This window comes from Rhinocladiella mackenziei (assembly GCF_000835555.1).
Source record: "Rhinocladiella mackenziei CBS 650.93 unplaced genomic scaffold supercont1.12, whole genome shotgun sequence".
Lineage (NCBI taxonomy): Eukaryota > Fungi > Ascomycota > Eurotiomycetes > Chaetothyriales > Herpotrichiellaceae > Rhinocladiella > Rhinocladiella mackenziei.
In genome coordinates, this window is record NW_013550593.1 from 129,189 (window position 1) to 150,084 (window position 20,896).

The window sequence follows — 20,896 nt, forward strand, 5'->3', positions numbered from 1 at the left end:
CGGGACCTGTCGCTTCGTCGCTGTCGATGTCGGCGGGAGCCTGTGACATGCCTCCTCGTCGCCATGCAATGACTAAACTAGGCTGATTGGCGGGTCTCGTCAAATATAGTCCCGGTCCTGATGATGATGACACTGATGATGGTAACTGCATCATATATGAGTTGTGCTCCGATGAGATGGCTCATTCTTGATGATTGAACTTCATCGTCGTGGTCGTTATGTTCATATCAATCGTACCCGCCTCCGATTTGACTGACGAATGCAGTGGAAACGCTTCTAGCATCTTCATCCTCGTGCGCGCCCTTCCCAAGCTTGTGGTTGGGTAGATATCCGACTCCGGGAATTCCTCCTTCAACATACCTCTTCAATCGATCTGCTTGGTTGTAACTGGCCTGCTTGTTCGTATCATGGATGGACAATTGATCCAAACTGACTCCTCCCTGCCCAACAACACTTCCAGTGATGTCCGACTCCGTCGCCACCATTGATTCTCCCGCGACGCTACCAGGGACTGGTCTCGGTTTGACTCCGTTTTGTCGACGACCATTTGCATTTTGAAGAGAAGGCCATGCGTCGGGAGTGAAGCCTTGAAACATGGGCGGATATCCAGCTGGAACGCCCACTCCCCCCATGGCCGAAGAGTGAATGGAGGAGACATCGTCCGGAATATAACCCACAATCGATCCTCCATCGCGATAGTCATTGCGTGGACCTGTTCGACCATTCATCATACCACTAGCGAGATGACTGGCGTGATTGTACGCCATTTGATATCGCTGAGGTCCTCGATATGATTGCTTGGGACGGCTGAATTGATGCAGGGAGATTTGCAGGTTGCTGAGAGGTCCCTCAACCAAGCAATTGCGCTCCTTGAAATGCAACAAGAGATAGTGCCATAGAGGGTGTTTGGACAGAACCTTGGGATTGCCGAGAATTGCCAACCCGTATTTGGCTCGAGTCATGGCCACATTAAGACGACGAGGATCGCTTAGGAATCCAATGCCTTGATGATCATTCGACCGGACACACGAGAGGATGATGAAATCCTTTTCTCGTCCTTGGAAGGCATCAACCGATGCCACCTCAATCTCCTTGTACATGTCTTTCTTGAATGTGCCGTTGGCTTGCATGGAACTGACAATGTAGCTGCGCTGGCCCTCGTATGGAGTGATGACACCAATATCTTGTGGGAGAACCCCGGCCTTGAAGAATCTAGTCACGATTTTCTCCACGTTGGCTGCCTCGGTGCGGTTGAGATAGGATGTGCCTGATGCCGAAATTTCTTCATTTCCGAGATTGGACCAAAACATCATCGGCGCGTCGGCCACAGGCCATGGGAAGTCCACCTCGCGTCGAAGACGCTGCTGCATCGTCACACCATTCTGAAGAGACCCCTCGTAGAACATGTTGGATGGGAATTCAGACAAGCAGGGATGCATACGGTACTGGACGTTCAACCGGATCGGAGCACAGCCCAGGATGACCAGACGCTCGAACAGGGATTGGTTGAGACCGGCCTTGGCTGCTTTCTTGTTCATGATGACAGGGCCAAGTTGTTGATGATCGCCCACAAGCACCACCTGTTTGCATCCAAGGACGAGTGGGATCATGCATTCCGGCTCGGCCGATTGAGTCGACTCGTCAATCAGAACCGTGCGGAACTTGAACTTGGCCAACCTAGGATCTCCGGCGCCGACACAAGTGCAGCAGATGACATCGGCGTTGGTCAGGATCTCACGTTCAGCTGCTCGCGTCAACGATTTGTACTTCTTCTCATCCTGGCTGGACAGTTCTCCCAATTCGGACTTGAGCTGATTGAGTTTGGTGAGTTCAACATTGCTGTCATTCATTCGGACTTGCTCGTGCAAAGACAGGAAACCGACCGGCGACTCCACATCTTCTCGAGATTTGGCGGTCACGCGGACAGTTTTCAGTCCGGTCCGATGAATGCGTTCGCACAGCTGGTCCACGGCCACGTTGGATGGAGCGCAGACCAACACTTGGCCGCCGTTGATTTTGGATAGATGATAGATAATGGTCGCGGACGTGACTGTCTTGCCGGTGCCCGGAGGTCCTTGGATCAGGCTCAAAGGTTTCTGAAGGACAGATTTGACGGCATTGATCTGACTGCCGTTGAGTTCAGGCAATCCAGGAACGCTAAACTTTTTGGGCAATTGAGTTTTCATCGGCGCTGCCGCAACTTCATGACCGAGGAGGCGATGGAAAATGTAGCCCGAAACACTCATTTCGTCAATGGCGAAGGTCTTCATTGCCAGCTGCATTCGATCGAATGAAGTTGCTTTCCACACATAATCGGCGGTGAAGTTGTGCGTACACTCGGTCGGGACGGATTTGTGGTCGCCCTTGGACCGTAATTCAATCGTGACCTCGTCGGATTGATTGTTGGGTATTTTGATAACGTAGCCGACGCCCTCCCAAGCCGGACGCAAGTCTCCGGTGTATTTCAGTCGCATTTCGTCTCCAACAGCAAGCTTAACATCGCCCAATTCCAGTTTTGGTAGAACAAAACTGGCGAGATGCTTGTTGTTGAGACCCAGGTCCCATCGGACAATCAAGTTGTCTTGCGACTGACTCTCCTTCAGCTTTCGATCGTAATCCGCCTCGATTTTGACCAAGGGCCCAAAAACATTTTGGTATTGGTAGGCGTCGTCGTATCGAAGGAGAACTGGGGCAGGCTCGTCGTCAATATTGGCCGCCTTTTCAAGATCGGTAATGGTGGCTGCAGAGTTTTCCTTCCAAAGTTCCTCCAGTTTGGCAATCATTTGCGGACTCAAATGTCGGGCGCGAAGTTGTTCTTGGTCAGTCGGTTGTGCAACAAGCCAGGACAAGAAAGATCGATCTTCAATCAAGGGCTGCCATCTTGAGGTGTCCCAATTCATGTCCTTGGACGAAGGCATAGCCGCACAAGGTTGTCGACAAAGGAGAACCACCACGGTATCAGACTTGGCCGGAATGAACCCCAGCAAGAAAACATTCTTGGTTCCACAGTTGTAGCACTCCAGCACCGTATCCCCCAACGAGCTGCTCGGATGCAGTTGGACTTCTTTATGACGAGCCCGGACTAAATGGTTGACAATGTGAGAGGAGGAGGTGTTTCCGCGAGCGCTGCAAAACCATTTGCTGCAGGTGAGGCATCGAACGACGCTGCTTGGGTTGTGGATTCCGCAATATCTGGAAGACATCAGATTAGCACGACGGATTGATATGCTGGCTCTTCAACATACGCGCATGCATGAGGTGGTAATTCTTTCTCCTCCTCGGCCTTTGTGACTTGCTTCTTGCCATCGACCGCGGCGCTGGCCAGACTCTCCAGGTCGTCCTCTTCAATACTTTCAGACTCATCGTCGTCATGCTGTCGTCTTCTTGGGCCCTTGGCCAGGCTGAGGACGCTTTCGTCTGGATCGAGTGCGGAAATATCGTCGCTGGCGTTGATCGCGGCTGCGGAGTTGGAAACCAGGTGGTTTGCCATGTTGCTAAAAGCCTCCATGATGAATCACGGTTATTTCGAGAGATCCGAAATCCCGTTCTTTTTGCTTTGGTTCGGACGTGTCTCGCGGATCAGAGACAGTCGTCCGTGTGAGGAAGGGGGGAGGGTGTAAATGGGTGCGCAGGTTGAGAAGAAAAACCGTTCTTCCTACAATGTCGATACCATTGATTCACGCCAACATGACAGCTCCATGCCCCTCCAAGAATCTCCAGTGCCTAAAGGTTGTCGAAAACACGGCGACCTACATGCGTAGGGTGTAGGACTGTGTTGGTGGTGGCGGTGGTCTGGAGGAGGCGAAGGAGGGCTAGTGCGGCGAATTTCTTTTCTCCGCTACAGAATAAAAAGAAAAGCCTTGCCAGAGTTGCCATCTACGTCCCCCCTCGATTCCTGATGCCACAGCGTCACCATGCTCCGGCGACAGGCAAGAGAACGACGGGACTATATCTATCGTCGTGCTCTTCAACTTCGAGACGCAAGCATTGCTGAAAAAAGGGCCTTGCTAAAGAAGTCCTTAGCAACTGGGAAACCACTCGACCCATCGATCGCAAATGATAAAAGTCTTCGAGAAGATTTCAAATACGATGAATCCCTCGACCCTGAGACCGCTGCTGCCCAAGACTCCATCGATGACGAATATGCCATGCTTTCAGGACTCTCTGACCCCAGGCCGCTTGTCACCACGTCGCGAAGCCCCTCAACACGATTAAGTACTTTTTCCAAAGAAATCCGACTCCTCCTTCCCACGTCAATCAGATTGAATCGAGGCAATTTGATTCTTCCCAATCTCCTTGCCAGCGCAAAGGCCGCCGCTTTGAGTGACATTATCCTCCTTCACGAACATCGAGGGACTCCGACAGCCATGACCATCTCCCATCTTCCACACGGCCCCACGGCTTCCTTCTCCCTTCACAACGTTGTTCTGAGAGCGGACATTCCCGATGCGTCCAGAGGCACCGTCTCCGAATCATATCCACATTTGATCTTTGAAGGATTCACCACCCGACTGGGTAAGAGGGTTGTTCAGATCTTGAGGCACCTCTTTCCTCCAAGGGATGGCCCTCACAAACTTGGCAATCGAGTGGTCACATTCAAGAACGTGGAAGACAGCATTGAGGTACGACATCATGTCTTTGTACAGACTGGGTACCGGGACGTGGAACTGGCTGAAGTTGGGCCCAGGATGACAATGAGGTGTTTTGAAATTAGGGGGGGCACACTGGAAAAAGACTCGGGAGGGGACGTTGAATGGGCATTGACTCAATACACCAGGACAGGCCGGAAGAAAGACTATCTATGAAGAACGCGAATTGTCGAATCCCTGGATTCTCGAGAAGTTCAGACGTTGAAAACAGCAAGCTTCCACACACGACCACTCTGAACTTCCTTTCCAGTTTCTGATGGGAGATGTGATGTTGTCGCGAAGCTTGGCAACGTTGCCGTTCAGCCGATATGTATCATCGGCTCTGCTGAACCTCACTTCCACCCAGCTCTGGATCGCTTTCTCTCGAATCTCGATCAATAATCTTCGACCAACCACCAAATTCAGTGTCTCGCCATCCACCTTCTGGAGTCTTCGCCTTTATGTCGACTGGATCATGACCCACCAGCTCATTGGTATTCATCACAACCGTCACGCTCGGCCTCCTCTCTTTTCCCTCAATCGTCTCAGCTCGTCCGCCAACATTATCAAGTCCATGTTGCGTTGAAATGACTGGACCCAGGAACTCAAAGAACCTGTCATCATCTGCACCATCGTCACCTCCAATCCTCCCCTCTCGGTCTCCATCCAAACCATGAGCTGACTTCCCGAAGCCCTCACGAGCTTCCCATTCGCATCCGACTCGTTGTTTAAAGAATTTTCGGAACATATTCCACGCGAAATCGAATGTGCTCCCCGGTGGGGCAAGGGTGTGTAACAGGCGTATGCGTTGGATCTCGACCGGTTCGAATTCGGACTGAGTGAACTTTGCGAGGATGGAGTTCTGGCCAAAAAGCTGCAATCCCTTCCCCCACGGATCGGGAATGTGAACGCGAAGGTTTGGGTTAGATGATTTGAGGGACTGAGGAAGTGAACTGGCGATGACGGGATAGATGGAATATGGGATATTTTTGGGGGAAATAGTACAAAGGCACCGGGCATGGCGGGAGGATGGGTCTTGATGGGATGAATCTGGCGTGTGCAAGCGACTGGGTGCCTGTGCTAGGAAGCGGAGAACGATATTCCGAATGCTGACTTGAAGGTACAACATCATCCAAGTTCGACAATTTGCATTGCCGATCCGGATATTCATGGGAAATCGAGTATACAGTTTCGGACTGGGAAGAGAAATAGGGTGCATGACGCACTTTCAATCGATGTTTCTCGAGGCGGTTCTTCAGGATGTCCTTTCTGACAAGCGTGAGAAGGTACACCAAGCCATTTGCGTCGATGAGTGGTCGATAGCCGTCTGTGGTGCAAAATAGGGAGAGTCAGCAGAGCTCGGATGCTCAGAGTCGACGAGTGGAAGGAGAGAATGACTAGACACCACTCTCCGACACCCATCTCCTTGAATTCCGCACACGCACGGTCGAAGTCTTTTCCTGTGTCCGATCAGTTTCAACGACACCGCAGCCCCGTTGAAATCCACACCCGTCATTCTCAGGACAGGAGACATACCCGAAATTTCAATCCGTTTGTCCTTGCTGGGTTTCACGTCCTCGCTCTCTTCCCGCCCTTCACTCGTCTGTTCGTTTTCTTCCTGTCACCTCTTCCTCTTCGGTTGTACAGCAAGTATTGTCACTCTCACCGCTGGCTTTTTCACCGGTTTCGCCTTTCATCCTTCTCTTTCTGACGATTTTGGTGACCTTTCTTTGCTCCCATTCATATTTTGTCGTGTCTAATGGTCGGCGAAACTTCGTGAGCAGACTATCCTCGAGCCACTCGAGCCGCACAATGTGAACGGTCTTGAGCCGGTGGGCTTCCCGAACTATGAGAGCTATTCAGGTGCTGTTGGAGTTGGGGACAGCATGGATTTCTGAACATAAAGGGTGCTGTTGAGCATTGACAATGCTGAACCCGCCGACCATGGATTTGGACCAAAAATTTTGTCATAGATCTAAAACAATCAAAAAGCAAACGAAAACCTCGACTGTAACAAACCCATACCCACAAACGACTCGGCTGATTGGCGTGGCAAATGCTACGGTATCTAGCTCTCGCCAGCAGACGAACAAATGGCCGGGATCACGCCTCGAAACGCAAAATAAAACATCGTACGTTAACTTACCCATGGGACAATATCGCCGCCAGGCCTTTTTGCTAGCGACCAAATGGGTGACATCTTTGAAGATCTCCTTCGCGAAGGTACCGCCATTATGCGCTACCCAGCCTTTCGGAAAGTCGTTAGTCGACGCGAGGTGAACATTGCGAAACGTTTTGCCCATGTTGAATGGCCGGTGAGCGGCTTTTGAATAGGAGTGAATGATGGGACTTGCGGAGGTATGAAAGAAATCAAGTGAACTAGAAAAGGTCCTTCGAGTTGAGAAAGGTGACGGAACGAATCAAGAGAAGTATCTCCCAGCAATTTATGGGTGATTGAACGAAGTAGCGGGGACCAGGACAATGGCCTGGCCGAAAAAATTCGACTCAGTAGGTGTCTGGTGTTTGAACAAATAAGAAGGGAAGGATGAGGGCCACCTGATTATTCGGGCCGACGGGTCGGTGGACGGTGAAATCTTGTGAAAGTGGATAGACGGCGGTCTGAATGGCGTCCAAGGGTCAGCTTCGTATTTTCAATTGATGCTATGTGTCGAAGCCATCAGCGAAGGGGATATGAAACCCGTGTATATGTGAGAAACCATTGAGTTATCCCCTAATAGCCTCGACAAACGCCGCAATCTTAAAGGCATCTTGCTTTCCATCCGACTCCACACCGCTGCTAACATCAACCCCGGCAATGTTGTTTCGATAGGGCCCCAGGTCATGCAATATTCCATTGACGTTCTCAGCCGTAAGACCCCCTGCCAATATCACCTTTATGTGGGGATCTTTTGCGAAGAGGGCCTTTACATCATCCATTTTTAACTGTTGGCCTGTTCCTCCTATCCCGGCGTCCAAGAGCGGAAGGGCATGATATCCACGGGAAGAAATTCCTGGGTCGGAAGGAGAGAATTTGCGTAAGACCGGTACGGGGATCGTCCGGGCATATTCAATGGGCTCCAGGCCGTGAAGTTGTACGGCATCAAGACCGAGTTTATATATTTGCTCGATAATGTGGTCCAACGGCGCATCGACAAAAACGCCAATTAGTTGGGCACGGTCTGGTCGCACCAGAATTCGGGAGGAGTGATCAAAAAAATCTGATGCACCGACATCGGAAGGATCAGCAGTCGCAGTCGAAGGTTTCGGTGTCGTTTTGACGACATTTGCTATTTGCAAGGCAATTTCATCTGAGACAAACCGTTTTCGATGGGATGCCAAAATTATGCCGACTGAGTCCGCTCCACTTTCGATGGCTGCTTTGGCACCTTCTGGAGTCCTGGTGCCGCAAATCTTGACTGATAGCGGAGGTTGAGTTTTCTTCTTTGGCTCGACATCGGGGTCTCCGACAAGTTGGGCGATAAAATCAACCGTGTTTGATGCTCTCATCAATGCTTCGCCAACCAAGATCGCTTTTACACCATCCTTTCGGTAGGCCTGGACATCTTGAGGGCCGAATATGCCGCTCAATGCGCAAACAATAGTAGATTCGGGTACCAGATCCATCAATCGACTCGTGGTTCCAAGATCGACTTCAAAATTCGTAAGATTGCGATTGTTCACGCCGATGACTTGAGATCCGAGATCAACGGCAATCTTCATTTCTTCTGCGGTGTTGACTTCCACCAACGGTTCCATTCCCAATGATCGGGAGTAGTGGTAGAGTCGAGTCAACGTTTCCACGTCCAGCATTTTCACAATGAGCAATACGGTATCCGCACCAGCCAGTCGCGCTTCCAAAATCTGATATTCTTCGAAGATGAACTCTTTCCGTAAAACCGCTGGTCGATTCGGCATGCTGTCGAGGCTCTGTCGAACAGCTCTCATATCTTCCAGGCTCCCTTTGAACCATTCGGGTTCCGTGAGAACCGAAATAACGCTAGCTCCAGCCGTGGCATATTTTCGAGCTTGGGCAGGGGCGCATGCCCCAAGTGAAATGATCCCTTTCGACGGAGACGCCCTCTTGATTTCAGCCAACAGCGCCAGAGGATAGGGAGATTGCCGGAGTCGTTTCGGGAAGGAAATTTGTGGAGGCGCAAGGCCAAGGTCGTAGGCAGCTTGGAGGTCTTCAGGGCGCTGGGATGGGACGAGCTTTTGTGCCGCGACAGCTTTTCTCCGGTGTGCATAGATCTTTTCAAGGATGGATTCCTTTGGGGGTGCTGGATTTCCATTTGGGAATCCACTGGACTGCTTGTCGGGAGAAACAAGGTGTGGGTGGTCAGACCACTTCCCTCCGGATATTCTCAGGAAGTTCTTAAACATGACTCTCCCATTCTCAGTCAGGATGCTTTCCGGGTGAAATTGGACTCCTTCGATGACATATTCCTTGTGTCGTACACCCATGATGACTCCTTTGCCACCGTCAGGTCCCTTGGCAATCCAAGAAGAGACCTCCAGCGACGGAGGAAGAGTAGGATGTGTCCCCGCCAGAGAATGGTATCTTGTGACGGGCAGATCTTGAGCCAGTGTTGTGTAACATCCTTTCCCGTCGTGCCTCAATGACGAAGTCTTGCCGTGAAGGATCTCCCCAGTGACGTCGACTTCGCCTCCAAACACAGATATAATACATTGTTGTCCCATGCATACGCCAAGTATGGGGATCTTACCCGCAAAGTGTTTGATGGCATCTTTGCTAATCCCCGCGTCGGTGTCTGGATGACCGGGACCCGGGCTAATAACAAGCTGCGTGGGACTCTTGGCGATCAGATCTTCTAGAGTCACCTTGTCATTTCGGTATACGGTGACGGTAGCACCCTCAAGAACGAGGTATTGGTAGACATTCCAGGTGAAGGAGTCATAATTATCAATGAGCACGAGATTGCTGGCGGAGGGCAGTTTTTCGGCGGGTGTGGGCTGGTAGGGAGAATGATCAATGAGAGCAGAGGGCGCCATGGTGAGGATATGAACGGGGGAGGAAAGGAATGGAATCCTCGTGGTGCTGTTGATGTATGGGACGCATGTAAGGCTAATCAGGGCGGCTGACAAGGGACGATGCATGGCCGGCGTCGCTTCTCCGGACTTGTTTTACGGCGGACTCCAGCAGCCCAGGGCGCAGTCTTGGCGGATCCTGGGCGGTCAAAGCTTTATTCCCAACAACTTTCTCAAGCTCATCGATCCCCATCAGCATTAGCTGTAATGGAGATTTGGACGTGCTGACAGCTAATCAAGCAACAGACTATCTGAAGGGGCTCCGGGTGGTCCCTTGAAACAGTCAACTTTATGTCTAACAACAGTCTGTTCGCCCTTTCTCTCAATCCTGGCGGCAAACAGACGATCCTGCTGCTCCATGGAATCTTCTCAAGCCACTTGGAATACGCAAATGTGGTTCCGTTTCTGAGCGATCATCACCTTCTGGCTGTTGACCTGCCTCGGCATTCGCGATCGGCTCATGTCCGACCCTTCCAGTTGCCCGCTGCTGCCGAGCATGTGGCAGAAGTGATTCGGACTCAAGCTCAAAATTGCCGCGCTCACGTGGTCGGTCTTTCGGGAGGAGGTTTCGTCGCACTAGAATTATCAAAGCGACATCCTGACCTGGTTGAATCCCTGTTTGTCACGGGTGCCTCTCCCTTCACCGGATGGACCAAATGGCTCGCTGAACATCCGGGAATTTTGTACTATTGTATAGCATCCTTCGTGAAGTATTGCCCAGATTGGCTCTACCGGAAGATGTGCTCATGGGGTGGCTTGCTGCCGCACGACGATCTCCGAATGGAGATGAAGAAGAATCTTAACAAGGACTTGCTGGCAGAAGGCTACGGAAGTATGGTGAAATTCACCAAAGCTGATATATGTTTGATTACCGCCAGGACCCTGACAATGGCTGGAGGATTGCAGGACGACGTCGAGGCAACAAGAGAAATGGGAAAGGTTCTACGCGGGAAATGTCCAGAGAGCAAGGCGGCTGTAGTAAAAGGTGCAGTTCATGCTTGGAATTTACAGTTTCCGGAATTATTTGCAACGGCTGTACGGACTTGGATTGGAGGATTTGATTCGCCTGAAGGTTTGGAAGAATTACTCTGATTCATGCATGCTGGACATTGGTTTTAAGTCTGTTGGTCAGCTGTCACTGTCGATTCGATGAATGGTTCCACCACTTCCAAGAAATGATCTGGTTTGGACGAGAAGACGACGTGGCCTGCGTCAAAAGGTTCCAGCCTCGATCCTGGTATGTACCGATGAGCCGCTTGGCCTGCGCTCAGGGGGAAAATGGGATCTCGCGTCCCCCAGACGAGCAAGACAGGCGTCTTCATGTCTTTCGCTCGAGGACGCAGATCATGGCCGTCGTCCAAGAAGCTCCGCCAAAGTGCTGCCGCAGCCTTGGCCCCCTCCACCGTTCCCGCCCGCGCAGCCGCTCGGCGGGTGATTTCTTCATCATGGCTGGTTTGAGGGCTCATATATCGTCGCACCAGATGTGGCATCACAATCCGTGAGACGGTTGCGAAACCAAGCATGCGAGTTACCAGACGGGAGAACAAGTTCCAATCAACAAAGCCGCCTGTATTAACCAGGACGAGGCCACGAACTGACTCCGGACGATTGATGGCTAGTCTGGCTGCGGCAAATCCGCCCACCGAATTGCCAATGAAGATAGCCGGCTCAATGCTCAGCCCACTGACAAAATCTTCCAGTACGTTGGCGAATCCAACGGCATTGAGGTTTTCAAAGGTTGAGACCCCTTTCGAACTGCCATGCCATGGCCAGTCGACGGTGATTGTCTGGTAGCGTTCGGCGAGGCGGGCAGCGATGGTCTCGTAGTCGTGGCCATCGTGGAGAGTAGCGTGAAGCATGATTATAGGTTGTCCTTTTCCTTGGACGGCGTATGAAATCTCTCCTGCTCGCGTTGATATCGAAGGCATTGTTTCAAAGTATGAGTACCCCAAGTTCTGCCTTCTGCGTTAAAGATCGTGTAACGGCAACATGCCCCAGAGCACAACAGTAGCATTTTATCCTCGGGTTCGTAGACAGGACCATGTCTATGACCATTTCTCAAGAAACAAAGTCCTCCATGGCCTGTACTTTTCGTACGAACGAGCCAATCACAAAGCGGTGCTCCGGGCACACTATTACCCCGACGGACCGATTCAAGCTCGAAAATACAGCCCAAATGGGTGACATTGAACTGCTAGTGCTAGTAGTCCGCTGGATGAATTGCGGTGTCGGTCTCGTTCCTAGTTCCAGTGGCCGCAGGAGAGCGTTCGGAGACGAATTGTTCGGATACGGGATTCCGCATATCAAATCACCAAGCACGAGATTCAGCTGATTTGTGAAGTCGAGAGACTCTCCCCGGCACATTAATGCATATTTCTTGACATCGAGATTTTGATATCCGCAACGTTTACGACCTCCCACGTCTCTCACCGGGCTGGTGACATTGGAACTTTGCACACGGGAGCATGATATCGGTGTCTTAAGCGCGAATAACTTCAGCCACTGTTTCCCTAAATAGCAATGACGCATAGGACTCACGTAGAGATGATAAAATATCAGGTTTGATTGGCTTGTTCTGGGCCGAGTTGCTGGCCGTGCTTGAAAGCGTGAAGATCAACACAGATGTAGCCGACGTGCCATTGAGATTCTGCCCGTCGACATGAGTCTCTCGCCGTATAGAAAACGGGTGAATGCCACCCAAAGAATGAACCAGTTGGATCCCGAATTCGAAGCCAACATAGCTTCCTTGAGGAATTTCTTGCTTTGGACTATCCGGATAAGACGAGAGGTACACATCCATCACTTGAAAAGGTCCAAAAGAACATGGAGTGTAGTGATGATAAACAGTCTTCTTTTAACCGTTGGTGCGACCAGATTTGATTGCGTTTGTTCGGTGGTGGAATTCCTGCATTGCCGTCTGTTAGGATGCTGTCCAAGGAAGGAAAGAGAAATATATTTGAGCCATCTTAATTGATCAGGTCGGCTCGAAAGACTCGGAGCAGCATCCGTTCTAGAGTGAAGATGTAACTGTCAAACATTCCCTTTACATAGCATGCAAGAAGTCTTTCGTCGGACCAGTCACTCTTGGACTGTGGACGATTGACTGCGATAGAGCGGGTGTCATGAAGACTGACATGATCTCTCGGGTTGACGGGTAGAGAAGGTGGTCGACTTCAGGAAAGATGAGGGTTGCCGTTGGAAATATTGATCTTGGAGCGATTGATGCGAGATATTTGACGGTATATTGATCGGCGTGGAGCCAATGTGAACTGCTCATCAAAGTAATTTTGAATCGAATCACAATACCGGTTGAAAACGGCGTATCTCGGATCGATTTACATGTGCATAGCTACAACGTCCTCGAGCTCCTTCTCACTCAAAAGAGGAACCCCAAGTAGTTCATTGTCAGCTCTGTCAGTCATGTCACTATCATAACCGTTTTCCGAACACCGCGGCATGAATCAATCCGATCATCGCACCCATGATCTCGTTCTGATTACCCTTCGAAATAGTCGCAAGACAGTTTGCCTTCGTTTCCTCAGTGCTTGCTCGCTGTATCTTCCATCCTGTTGGGTCACGCCGCTTTGCTAGCTCGATAAGTTGATTTTGCGTGACAACGGCTTCGTGGACGAAAACAAAGCGATTCTTGGTTTGTTCCAGGTGAGAAAAGATTCCTACCACTGCTTTGGCGACACCAGCCAAGGTGGTTGTGCTAAATTTCCTGTCGCCACCATCGAAGATCGTTGCCGAGTGGGCCTTAGGATCCAATAGGAAGCCGGTTGCCAAACCCCAATCGAGAAATGGGCCGTTAATAACGACGGAATAGCTGAACCCCGGATTCTTGGCTGCGACCTCCTCCAGTTTCGTTTGAGTAGCAACCTTGTAGCCGAAGACCGGAAGAGCTTTGGTTTGAGCATTGGTGGTGTCAGAACCGAATTCGGCGGGAAGAAAGCGAGACCGTGGAGGCGACACCGACATGTCCCCTGAGGGCTTGCTTGAGTGATTCCACCGATGTGTAGTCAACGGTCGCATATGCAACGTTCCTGTCCGCCGGGATGCCTTCCTTTCGTGGGGAGCTGGAGCGGCTTAGGATGGTGACTGGGTACCCTGCATCGAGAAGGGCGAGGATGACGGGGAGGCCCAGACTTCCTGCACCTGCGACGGCAATGCGTGGTTTTGTGTTCGCAAGCGTGGATGCCATATCTGCGTACAGATTTTGATCGAATTCTGATGAACTGAGTCTGTCTGTGATGTAAGTATTCTGACCGGATGAGGTTCAATACTGGTCGATGTTCCTCTGGCTTTAATACTTTGTCTTATTTCCATGATGGAACAATGAGTAGCCGATTCCGAAGAAATTCCTTGCGAGTACCACTACCTGAACCCACAATCAGGGGGCCCGCAGCCTCGTCGAGAAAGTCTCCGGCGTGTTTCGGGGAAACTTGTTCCCGAATGGCGTCAAGGTCGTTTCCGCGCCCTCTCTGGAAGTCGCCGGCGACGGAAGGTGGTGCCAATGAAAGAGACGGACGACGACCAGATGAATAAGCAAGCGCACATATTTCGCTAAAACCTATGGTGCTGCTCCAGATATCAATCCTGTTAGAACGGTGTTTCATGGGGCTATACGGGCGGCCTCTGACGGTCTTTTTGACTGGAGGAAATAAGCTGCCTACTAAAAGCGCAAGCTCGCTATTCACTATTTCCTTCCGCAGCCTTCAAAGATTGAGATAGTCAGGTGAGACCACACGATTAGAGTGGCATCCTGGAGCATCTGATCACATGACTATTTGAATCCTCGTTTCGGCCGGCGTTGCGAGAACTGGCCCGGGTGACTCGATTATGGTGCCGTCAGATGTCTTCACTATTAATATGGAGTTTGGTCTTGATCATGACGCCGAAAGATCTGACAAGGAGAGAACGTTTGTGACTTGAATTCGAAGTTTTGTTGTTTATCCGATTGTGACCCGAGTTGATGGCTCATATAATCTTACCAGAAGGCCATCGATTTAATTCCCACACCAGGTATGGGGACCAGCGTCGATCCTCCATAGCAGCATCACCCACGACACAGCCTGAAGGAATTGTCACCAGAATTGTGGAGAACAGGTGTTTCTTGGCCAACCGCGGAGCATTCCAACCAGCCCGCGACGCGATTTGAATCCCTTCCATGTGAATAATTTCGTCACAACCATCAACAGACAATAATGCGCTGACAAGGGCTGGCGCTTCTCTCAAATATGGCGCCGGCGTCGCTGAGCCCTTTATATCTTCCTGACTTGAGTAAATGCCTTAGCGGCGAGCTTCTCCTTCCGCACGTCCCCTTTTCGCCGCCCGCAGGACGTAGAATGACATGCTAATTTGTTCACAGTTCCTGGGACGACCTCCTCAACGCTTTACTGTCTCATGAGGATGTGAAATCAGAATTTGCCGTGGAGGTGCTCTCCGGAGAACGGCCCAAGAAAATATTGTCTCAGCTTTTGCCCTCATTCCCGCCGCAGTCCTTTTCATCAAAGACCACATTTGAATCTACTACCTCCACCATCCCTTCATCTTGCGATACTCTCTACAATCTCGACGAGCTCAAAACGGACGCTTTGTGGCTGAGCAAACATGCCGATCTTGATGAGCTGGAATCTTTGCGATTGACAATTCTGGAATGGCAATACCGTCCAGAGTCGAGGCTGAGAGAAGGATACTCCGAGGCAGAAGTTGCCAGTCTGAAGGATGCTCTCGGATCAGATTATGTCGACAAACAGTTACAAGCCCGGGAAGACTCTCTTGCGCGAGATGACACCAGTTTTGATACCCAGAATTCGCGCCGTTTCAGATTAATTTGTCGACATCTGCAGCAGCAAGTCGTCGTGCTACGAATCAAAAAGGAGCTTTTGGATCTCAGCCTTTTGCCCGCATCTGTACATACCTTGCCGTCAACTCTGCGAAAATTAGCGTCGAGCCTAATATCAACGGATGAACAATCCTTGCGCGGTGATATTGAGATCGCCGTCCACGGCATTCGACGACAATTGAGGAATCTGGAGTCTGGTCAAAACTGGGAGACCGATGAAACGCACACCCCCTTCCTGAAAGACGCGACGGACACATGTTGCTTGGAAAGCATTGGGGTAATTTTGGAACTCCTAATGCTGAGTGTGAGGAAGTCAAGGGCCACAACATCTTCAGAGAGTCTCCTGCTTTGGCTGCAGTTGATGTCATCTGTTGGGTTTTTCAGTCCATTCCACTCCGAAATTGATGCGCAACTGGTTGCTATCCAGAAAATGCAATCGATGGGATCTTTGGTCACATCCGCTTTGTTGGATCTGGCTTCTACGGTTGCCACTTTGAACGAAGTCGCTTCCTCTGGCCAATCGGTACGACCGAACCACCAAGAAGGGTACTTCTTCGACGTCGATTCGATTCATGATATTCATGAACTCCTTTTCAATCAAGCTATTCTCGCCAACCCCCACGCTGGACCGACTATTCTATCATGGGCCATCATTATCCATCAAATCCGATTGCTGGCGATGGCCATCAAAGAGAATAGGGAGAGTCATCATGTTCAAAAGACGATCGACGGAGTCGCAACATTTGACGCCGCTACTGGTCGCCGAAGCTCTGCGAGCAGTAGCACATCATTTCAACAAAGTGTCTTTGAGGATCTGTTGGAGAAGATTACAACAAGCAGCCTCAACGAAGATCCATCCAGCGTTCTCCTCGACATGGTGATCGGTCGATGCGGGGTATTTGATTATATCGCTTTTCTCGGCGCATCAACTTCTGGTCTCCCGACCATCCTCGCGGCTTGCCAGCTGCAAACACTCCAAGAACTCATCGCCGTATCTCAGTCCTTTCTAGGCTACACTCCAGATTTGGTGTCTGCACAGTTAGCCTTGCTGTCGACAGTGCCCGGTGGCTCCCCACAAGAAAGACCGTACGACCCAGTGATTGAGTTTGTTAAGGATAAATATCTTCTGGAAGGATTTTATGATGTGTCGGCTGCACGATTTCCCTACGAGTGTCTCCCATTTCTTCAATTCTGTAGGGCACTCGCCAAGGCCAACATTTTCGACAACCAAGGGATACAATATGTCGAGTTTCGCCTCCGGAATCTCACCACATTTACTCAAGCGGCAGTCAGGGGCGTCGAGTACAGGACCATTCGCGAAGACGAGAGTGCCAGCTTTGTAGCCCTCAATAAACCAGTCAACATGCTCGATCTCACGCAAGACAAGCTTCTACCACACGTGACCGAGCAGTCACCGGCCTTCTCCATCATTCCCGCCGATGCCACAGGTGAAGTCATATCGGACCCAGATTCCTCAACCAAAGTGATCAGGTGGCAACTTGAATACTCGTGTCTCGCATACATGGGCCGGTTGTTGGAACTACATTATATGGGACTCCTTCGCACTTCCCTCTCGCAGTTTGAAGATCCAGAAGCCGTGATATCGGAGATTATCGGCATTTTCGCAACTTTACTGTCGACAATTATTGGGAGCACTGCAGGAGGCCGAAGCGAGGACCAAATACGTCAGCATTGCGCCAGCATCTTGGACGAAGCCAACAGCCAACTGAGTCCGGATGCGGATATTGTCTCGTACATCTTCGAAATTCTTGAGCAGGAGCTCCAAGCTTTTCGTCGGCGATCTGTTTCGTCTTTTGATTGCCGAATTCTGATCTCTTGCTTAGACTTTGTCGTTGTTCTCACCAAAATCCGCCCATCCTTGGTTTGGTCCAACATCAGTCGAACAAGTCTCTTCAGCCGCCAATCCTCCGCCACATTAGTTCTGGGAATCGTGTCTGCTGTGGAAATACCTCGAGGAAATTTCGACTTCCTAGAGAGATTCGCTCAACTATATGATGCTCTAATACAGTTGGCTACCACCGGTCCGGACGATGCGTTGTCAGGGACCAACGTGACCTCGGCCAGAAGAAAAGCCACGGCACCAACTGTTCTGCGAATCCAAGGACCGCTATTACTGACCACAACTGAAATTCTGTTTAATGCCTACCAAGCCATTCCGGAGTGGTCATTTCAATCTCCTGCACAGCAGAGTCGCATCACCAACCTCATAACAGAATCTTTCTCCGATGTCCTTCGCTATGCCTTCGACATTGGAGATGCTCTGGACTCCTTCACCCCACCAACCACAGTTTTCTCTGAGCCTGCCAAGTTTCTCGTTTCATCATTCCGAGCCCCAACTCTTGATGATGTCGCAGTGAATCCCATCCTTCGCATTCTGTTCTCATCCGGTCAGCGGGACATGTTCGGCTTGAGCGCGGAAGACGAAGCTGACCGCCACGTAAGATCCACTCTGTCTTTGGCAACTTTGCTTGTTCGGTATGGTCAACGGCGAGGTCTTCCGTTATCATCGGCGGAGGTGCACATCTTCAATGCGATGCCTTTACTGGTGCGAATCCTGCAAACCAGACCTTCGATTCGCGCTCATTGTTTGGGGCTGATTCGATCCATCGTAACATATGTTGATCAACATCAGCCTTCTTCATTGCTGGGCCACTTGGGTTCTGCTTCTTGCCTCGATCTCCTTCACCTGGCCAAACACATAGACCAAGACTCTCATTCGAGCGAAGTACGCGTTGAGCTCTGGAAGTTCATGGCTTTGTTGGTAAAAACTTCGCAACAATGGCTGGCCGTGGTGATGTTAACCGGGTCAGCACCAGATGCCGCCAAGAAGGCGAAATCTCCCGAGTCACCGACCAAATGTCTTCGCGGAAAAGATTTTTTAAAATCTGCTCTGGGTGAATTGAGTAACATCTCCAATCTCTTACCCCAGGTCGCCGCCTCCATGCTCGAGTTTGCCTTGGAGGCACAGCAAAATTGGTCATGGCTGACAAACGACCTCAACACTTCACGGGACTTCCTCACGAAGCTCGTTTCCTTTGTGACCCTCATCGAGCCAAGTCGTCCACATGACATTGACCTTGCCTACCAGAATTTGATTGCCTCTCTTGTGACGGATCTATCCGCCGTTCACCTCCACCACGCTAAAATCACCAGAGATATTGGTGCTGTTAAAATCTTTATCCCTCTTGTCCACTGGCTTACCTCCAATGCGGTAGAGGTTTCAAGCTATAATACTTCTTTGCACAGCAACTTGCGCAGAAATTTCGCTGCCAAATACAATGGGCTTTCTGTCTCGGCCGTTCAGCGCACTGGCCTGACCGAACGACAATACGGTTTCAACTTTTTCTACGATCTGGACTACGCAGACAAGTTGTTCTGCAAGGACTCATTCTGGAATGGAGGTTCAGGAACGCCCAGCAATCAGTCCTTTTCGGCAGAGTTCCGCAGGGCAAACGTAAATCTGTCGGTGGTGGACTCGGAACTGATACTTCTATTGAGCCTTCAGCGTTTGTGTTTTGAACACTGCAAGTTCTTTGTCCAAGACCGGGAGATTCAGAAGGCTATGGCACACATTGTTCAAAACTGCCTGCAAGCCAATTCTCGTAGCTATCCGGCGGAGGCGATTTTCGACTCGCTTTTCCAGACCCGTGCAGATCTGTCAATAGCGTTACTTCGCGAGCTCATTGTAGCCGGTGCGAAAGGTTCCGATTTCATCATCTTGTTGGAGTCCGCATGGGATGCGGTCAGGTTCAGGAACGGATCATATGAACAAGCCATCGTCAACGGTGACCTCACTTATTGGCGCTCGATGCTCTACGTTCTACTCATGGCCACACAATTTCATGTCAACAAGAAACGCAAACCGACAACGATACCAGGAACAAGCACCGCGGTGGTCACGCTTGACCCTGCAAACACGACTTTCCTCGAGATAACAACACGTATAGTCGCCGAGGGGTTCAAATCCGCTGTTTCTGCCCTTCAGGACCAAAAACAAAGCAAATTGAAAAACAACACCGACGATGAAAACAATTTTATTGGCCCACGGGACATCTCTCTCTTGGTGACAATGATGCAGACAATCCTCAGACTGCCAAACATTGATCAGTTCTCGGTCGAATTGGCTGAGCGAATCTCTTCTTCCGGTATCATCTCAGCGTGTGTTCTGCTTTACTCTTGGGCACACTTGCTTACTGGGCCTGAATCTGACAATCAACCTCGTTACGCTGACTTTTGCGTTCAGCTCCTGAGTTCCGTGTCTTCACTTCCGCTCGTGGCAGAGGAACTCGCCATCGAAGGTGTACTGAATCGCATCCTTGCCTCTAAAACTACGGAGTATCTCCAGCGTGTCCCTGGCGGAGCATCACATGTTGACCCGAGACCGAATTGCGGCTTTCTCTACAGGATCTGGGCTACAGGTCTGCTGCCCTTGTGTTTGAATCTCCTACACGCTGTTGGTGGCCCGATCGCTGCGGAAATCTCCTCTTTTCTGAATCAATTCCCAAATCAGCTCGTTCGTGCAAGCACGAGCTTTATGCTAAACCTGCAGACTAAAGCCGAGGAGGGTACGGATGTCCTGACTCTGACAGTGGCGGGTGAAGCTGGAACATTAGCACTGATCTCCTATATCTTGTCATCCTACCGTGATGCCGGGGCTTCTGCAGCGGTGGATTCAACTTCAATACTGCCGTTGAAGGGTTATGATGAGCATAGGAAAGCGATTGCGGAAGATGTGAGGGATGTTCTCGCCTTGAAAGAGGACGTGAGGAGAAAGATGACTGTACCGACGGACGAGAGAGAATTGACCTGGCAAACTTCAAAGGATGGGGACAAGTTAGATGCCAAGATTGTTCAGGAGTTGCAAATGGCGTTGGCATCCCTGGGTAGAGATGATGATGAAGACGAAAAGTAGAAAAACTGGGACGGGCCACTGTACCTTAGAGGACACTAGTTGCTGTGAACCTTACCATTCACGATTCTAACGATAATTTAGAAGAGCTGGCTATATGCCACACCGCCTTTTGTACACACGTCTGGAAGGCTTTGTTACTATGGAAAGTGAAGTCGACATCCTTATTAGTCCAGACCCATTGCCGACGCTTTTTGTCTCGATACGAAGATCTCCCAAAGGGAAGTGGAAAACATGGCATTTATCTCCTCATGTACATCAGTCCTGGGCTATGAGGAGCTTTCGGATTCTGTAGAGCTGAGCATGTGCCAGGATATCAATAACAAAGGGCTTGGGTCCTCGCGGCCCCTAGGATTGAACAATTGGAACGTCGAGCTAGTCCACCGAGTGGAGGCAACCCCCGGAACAACCGAAGGGATATAACTCCGGGTAGGATTTGGGATGGAC

At 50.6% G+C, this 20,896-nt stretch overlaps 10 protein-coding genes across 10 annotated transcripts; 3 read left to right on the forward strand and 7 right to left on the reverse strand.

Annotated features, from left to right (window-relative positions):
- Positions 1-227: 227 nt before the first annotated feature.
- Positions 228-3,508, reverse strand: Z518_11214 (uncharacterized protein; the record flags this gene model as incomplete). The annotated part of the gene is made up of 2 exons (XM_013411158.1): positions 228-3,192; positions 3,246-3,508. 2 exons carry the CDS (start codon positions 3,506-3,508, stop codon positions 228-230), a joined length of 3,228 nt encoding a protein of 1,075 aa, XP_013266612.1.
- Positions 3,509-3,914: 406 nt separating this feature from the next.
- Positions 3,915-4,805, forward strand: Z518_11215 (uncharacterized protein; the record flags this gene model as incomplete). The annotated part of the gene is made up of 1 exon (XM_013411159.1): positions 3,915-4,805. One exon carries the CDS (start codon positions 3,915-3,917, stop codon positions 4,803-4,805), a length of 891 nt encoding a protein of 296 aa, XP_013266613.1.
- A 157-nt stretch (positions 4,806-4,962) lies between these two features.
- On the reverse strand, positions 4,963-5,847 carry Z518_11216 (uncharacterized protein; the record flags this gene model as incomplete). The annotated part of the gene is made up of 1 exon (XM_013411160.1): positions 4,963-5,847. The coding sequence occupies one exon, from the start codon at positions 5,845-5,847 to the stop codon at positions 4,963-4,965; it is 885 nt and encodes a 294-aa protein (XP_013266614.1).
- A 376-nt stretch (positions 5,848-6,223) lies between these two features.
- On the reverse strand, positions 6,224-6,931 carry Z518_11217 (uncharacterized protein; the record flags this gene model as incomplete). Its single annotated transcript, XM_013411161.1, has 2 exons — positions 6,224-6,474; positions 6,775-6,931. 2 exons carry the CDS (start codon positions 6,929-6,931, stop codon positions 6,224-6,226), a joined length of 408 nt encoding a protein of 135 aa, XP_013266615.1.
- A 421-nt stretch (positions 6,932-7,352) lies between these two features.
- Z518_11218 (uncharacterized protein) lies at positions 7,353-9,638 on the reverse strand (the record flags this gene model as incomplete). The annotated part of the gene is made up of 1 exon (XM_013411162.1): positions 7,353-9,638. The coding sequence occupies one exon, from the start codon at positions 9,636-9,638 to the stop codon at positions 7,353-7,355; it is 2,286 nt and encodes a 761-aa protein (XP_013266616.1).
- A 327-nt stretch (positions 9,639-9,965) lies between these two features.
- Positions 9,966-10,766, forward strand: Z518_11219 (uncharacterized protein; the record flags this gene model as incomplete). Its single annotated transcript, XM_013411163.1, has 1 exon — positions 9,966-10,766. The coding sequence occupies one exon, from the start codon at positions 9,966-9,968 to the stop codon at positions 10,764-10,766; it is 801 nt and encodes a 266-aa protein (XP_013266617.1).
- A 23-nt stretch (positions 10,767-10,789) lies between these two features.
- Z518_11220 (uncharacterized protein) lies at positions 10,790-11,602 on the reverse strand (the record flags this gene model as incomplete). The annotated part of the gene is made up of 1 exon (XM_013411164.1): positions 10,790-11,602. The coding sequence occupies one exon, from the start codon at positions 11,600-11,602 to the stop codon at positions 10,790-10,792; it is 813 nt and encodes a 270-aa protein (XP_013266618.1).
- A 130-nt stretch (positions 11,603-11,732) lies between these two features.
- On the reverse strand, positions 11,733-12,474 carry Z518_11221 (uncharacterized protein; the record flags this gene model as incomplete). Its single annotated transcript, XM_013411165.1, has 2 exons — positions 11,733-12,184; positions 12,213-12,474. The coding sequence occupies 2 exons, from the start codon at positions 12,472-12,474 to the stop codon at positions 11,733-11,735; spliced, it is 714 nt and encodes a 237-aa protein (XP_013266619.1).
- Positions 12,475-13,103: 629 nt separating this feature from the next.
- Positions 13,104-13,875, reverse strand: Z518_11222 (uncharacterized protein; the record flags this gene model as incomplete). The annotated part of the gene is made up of 2 exons (XM_013411166.1): positions 13,104-13,576; positions 13,647-13,875. 2 exons carry the CDS (start codon positions 13,873-13,875, stop codon positions 13,104-13,106), a joined length of 702 nt encoding a protein of 233 aa, XP_013266620.1.
- A 1,036-nt stretch (positions 13,876-14,911) lies between these two features.
- Z518_11223 (uncharacterized protein) lies at positions 14,912-20,452 on the forward strand (the record flags this gene model as incomplete). The annotated part of the gene is made up of 2 exons (XM_013411167.1): positions 14,912-14,922; positions 15,043-20,452. 2 exons carry the CDS (start codon positions 14,912-14,914, stop codon positions 20,450-20,452), a joined length of 5,421 nt encoding a protein of 1,806 aa, XP_013266621.1.
- Between the last annotated feature and the right edge of the window lie 444 nt (positions 20,453-20,896).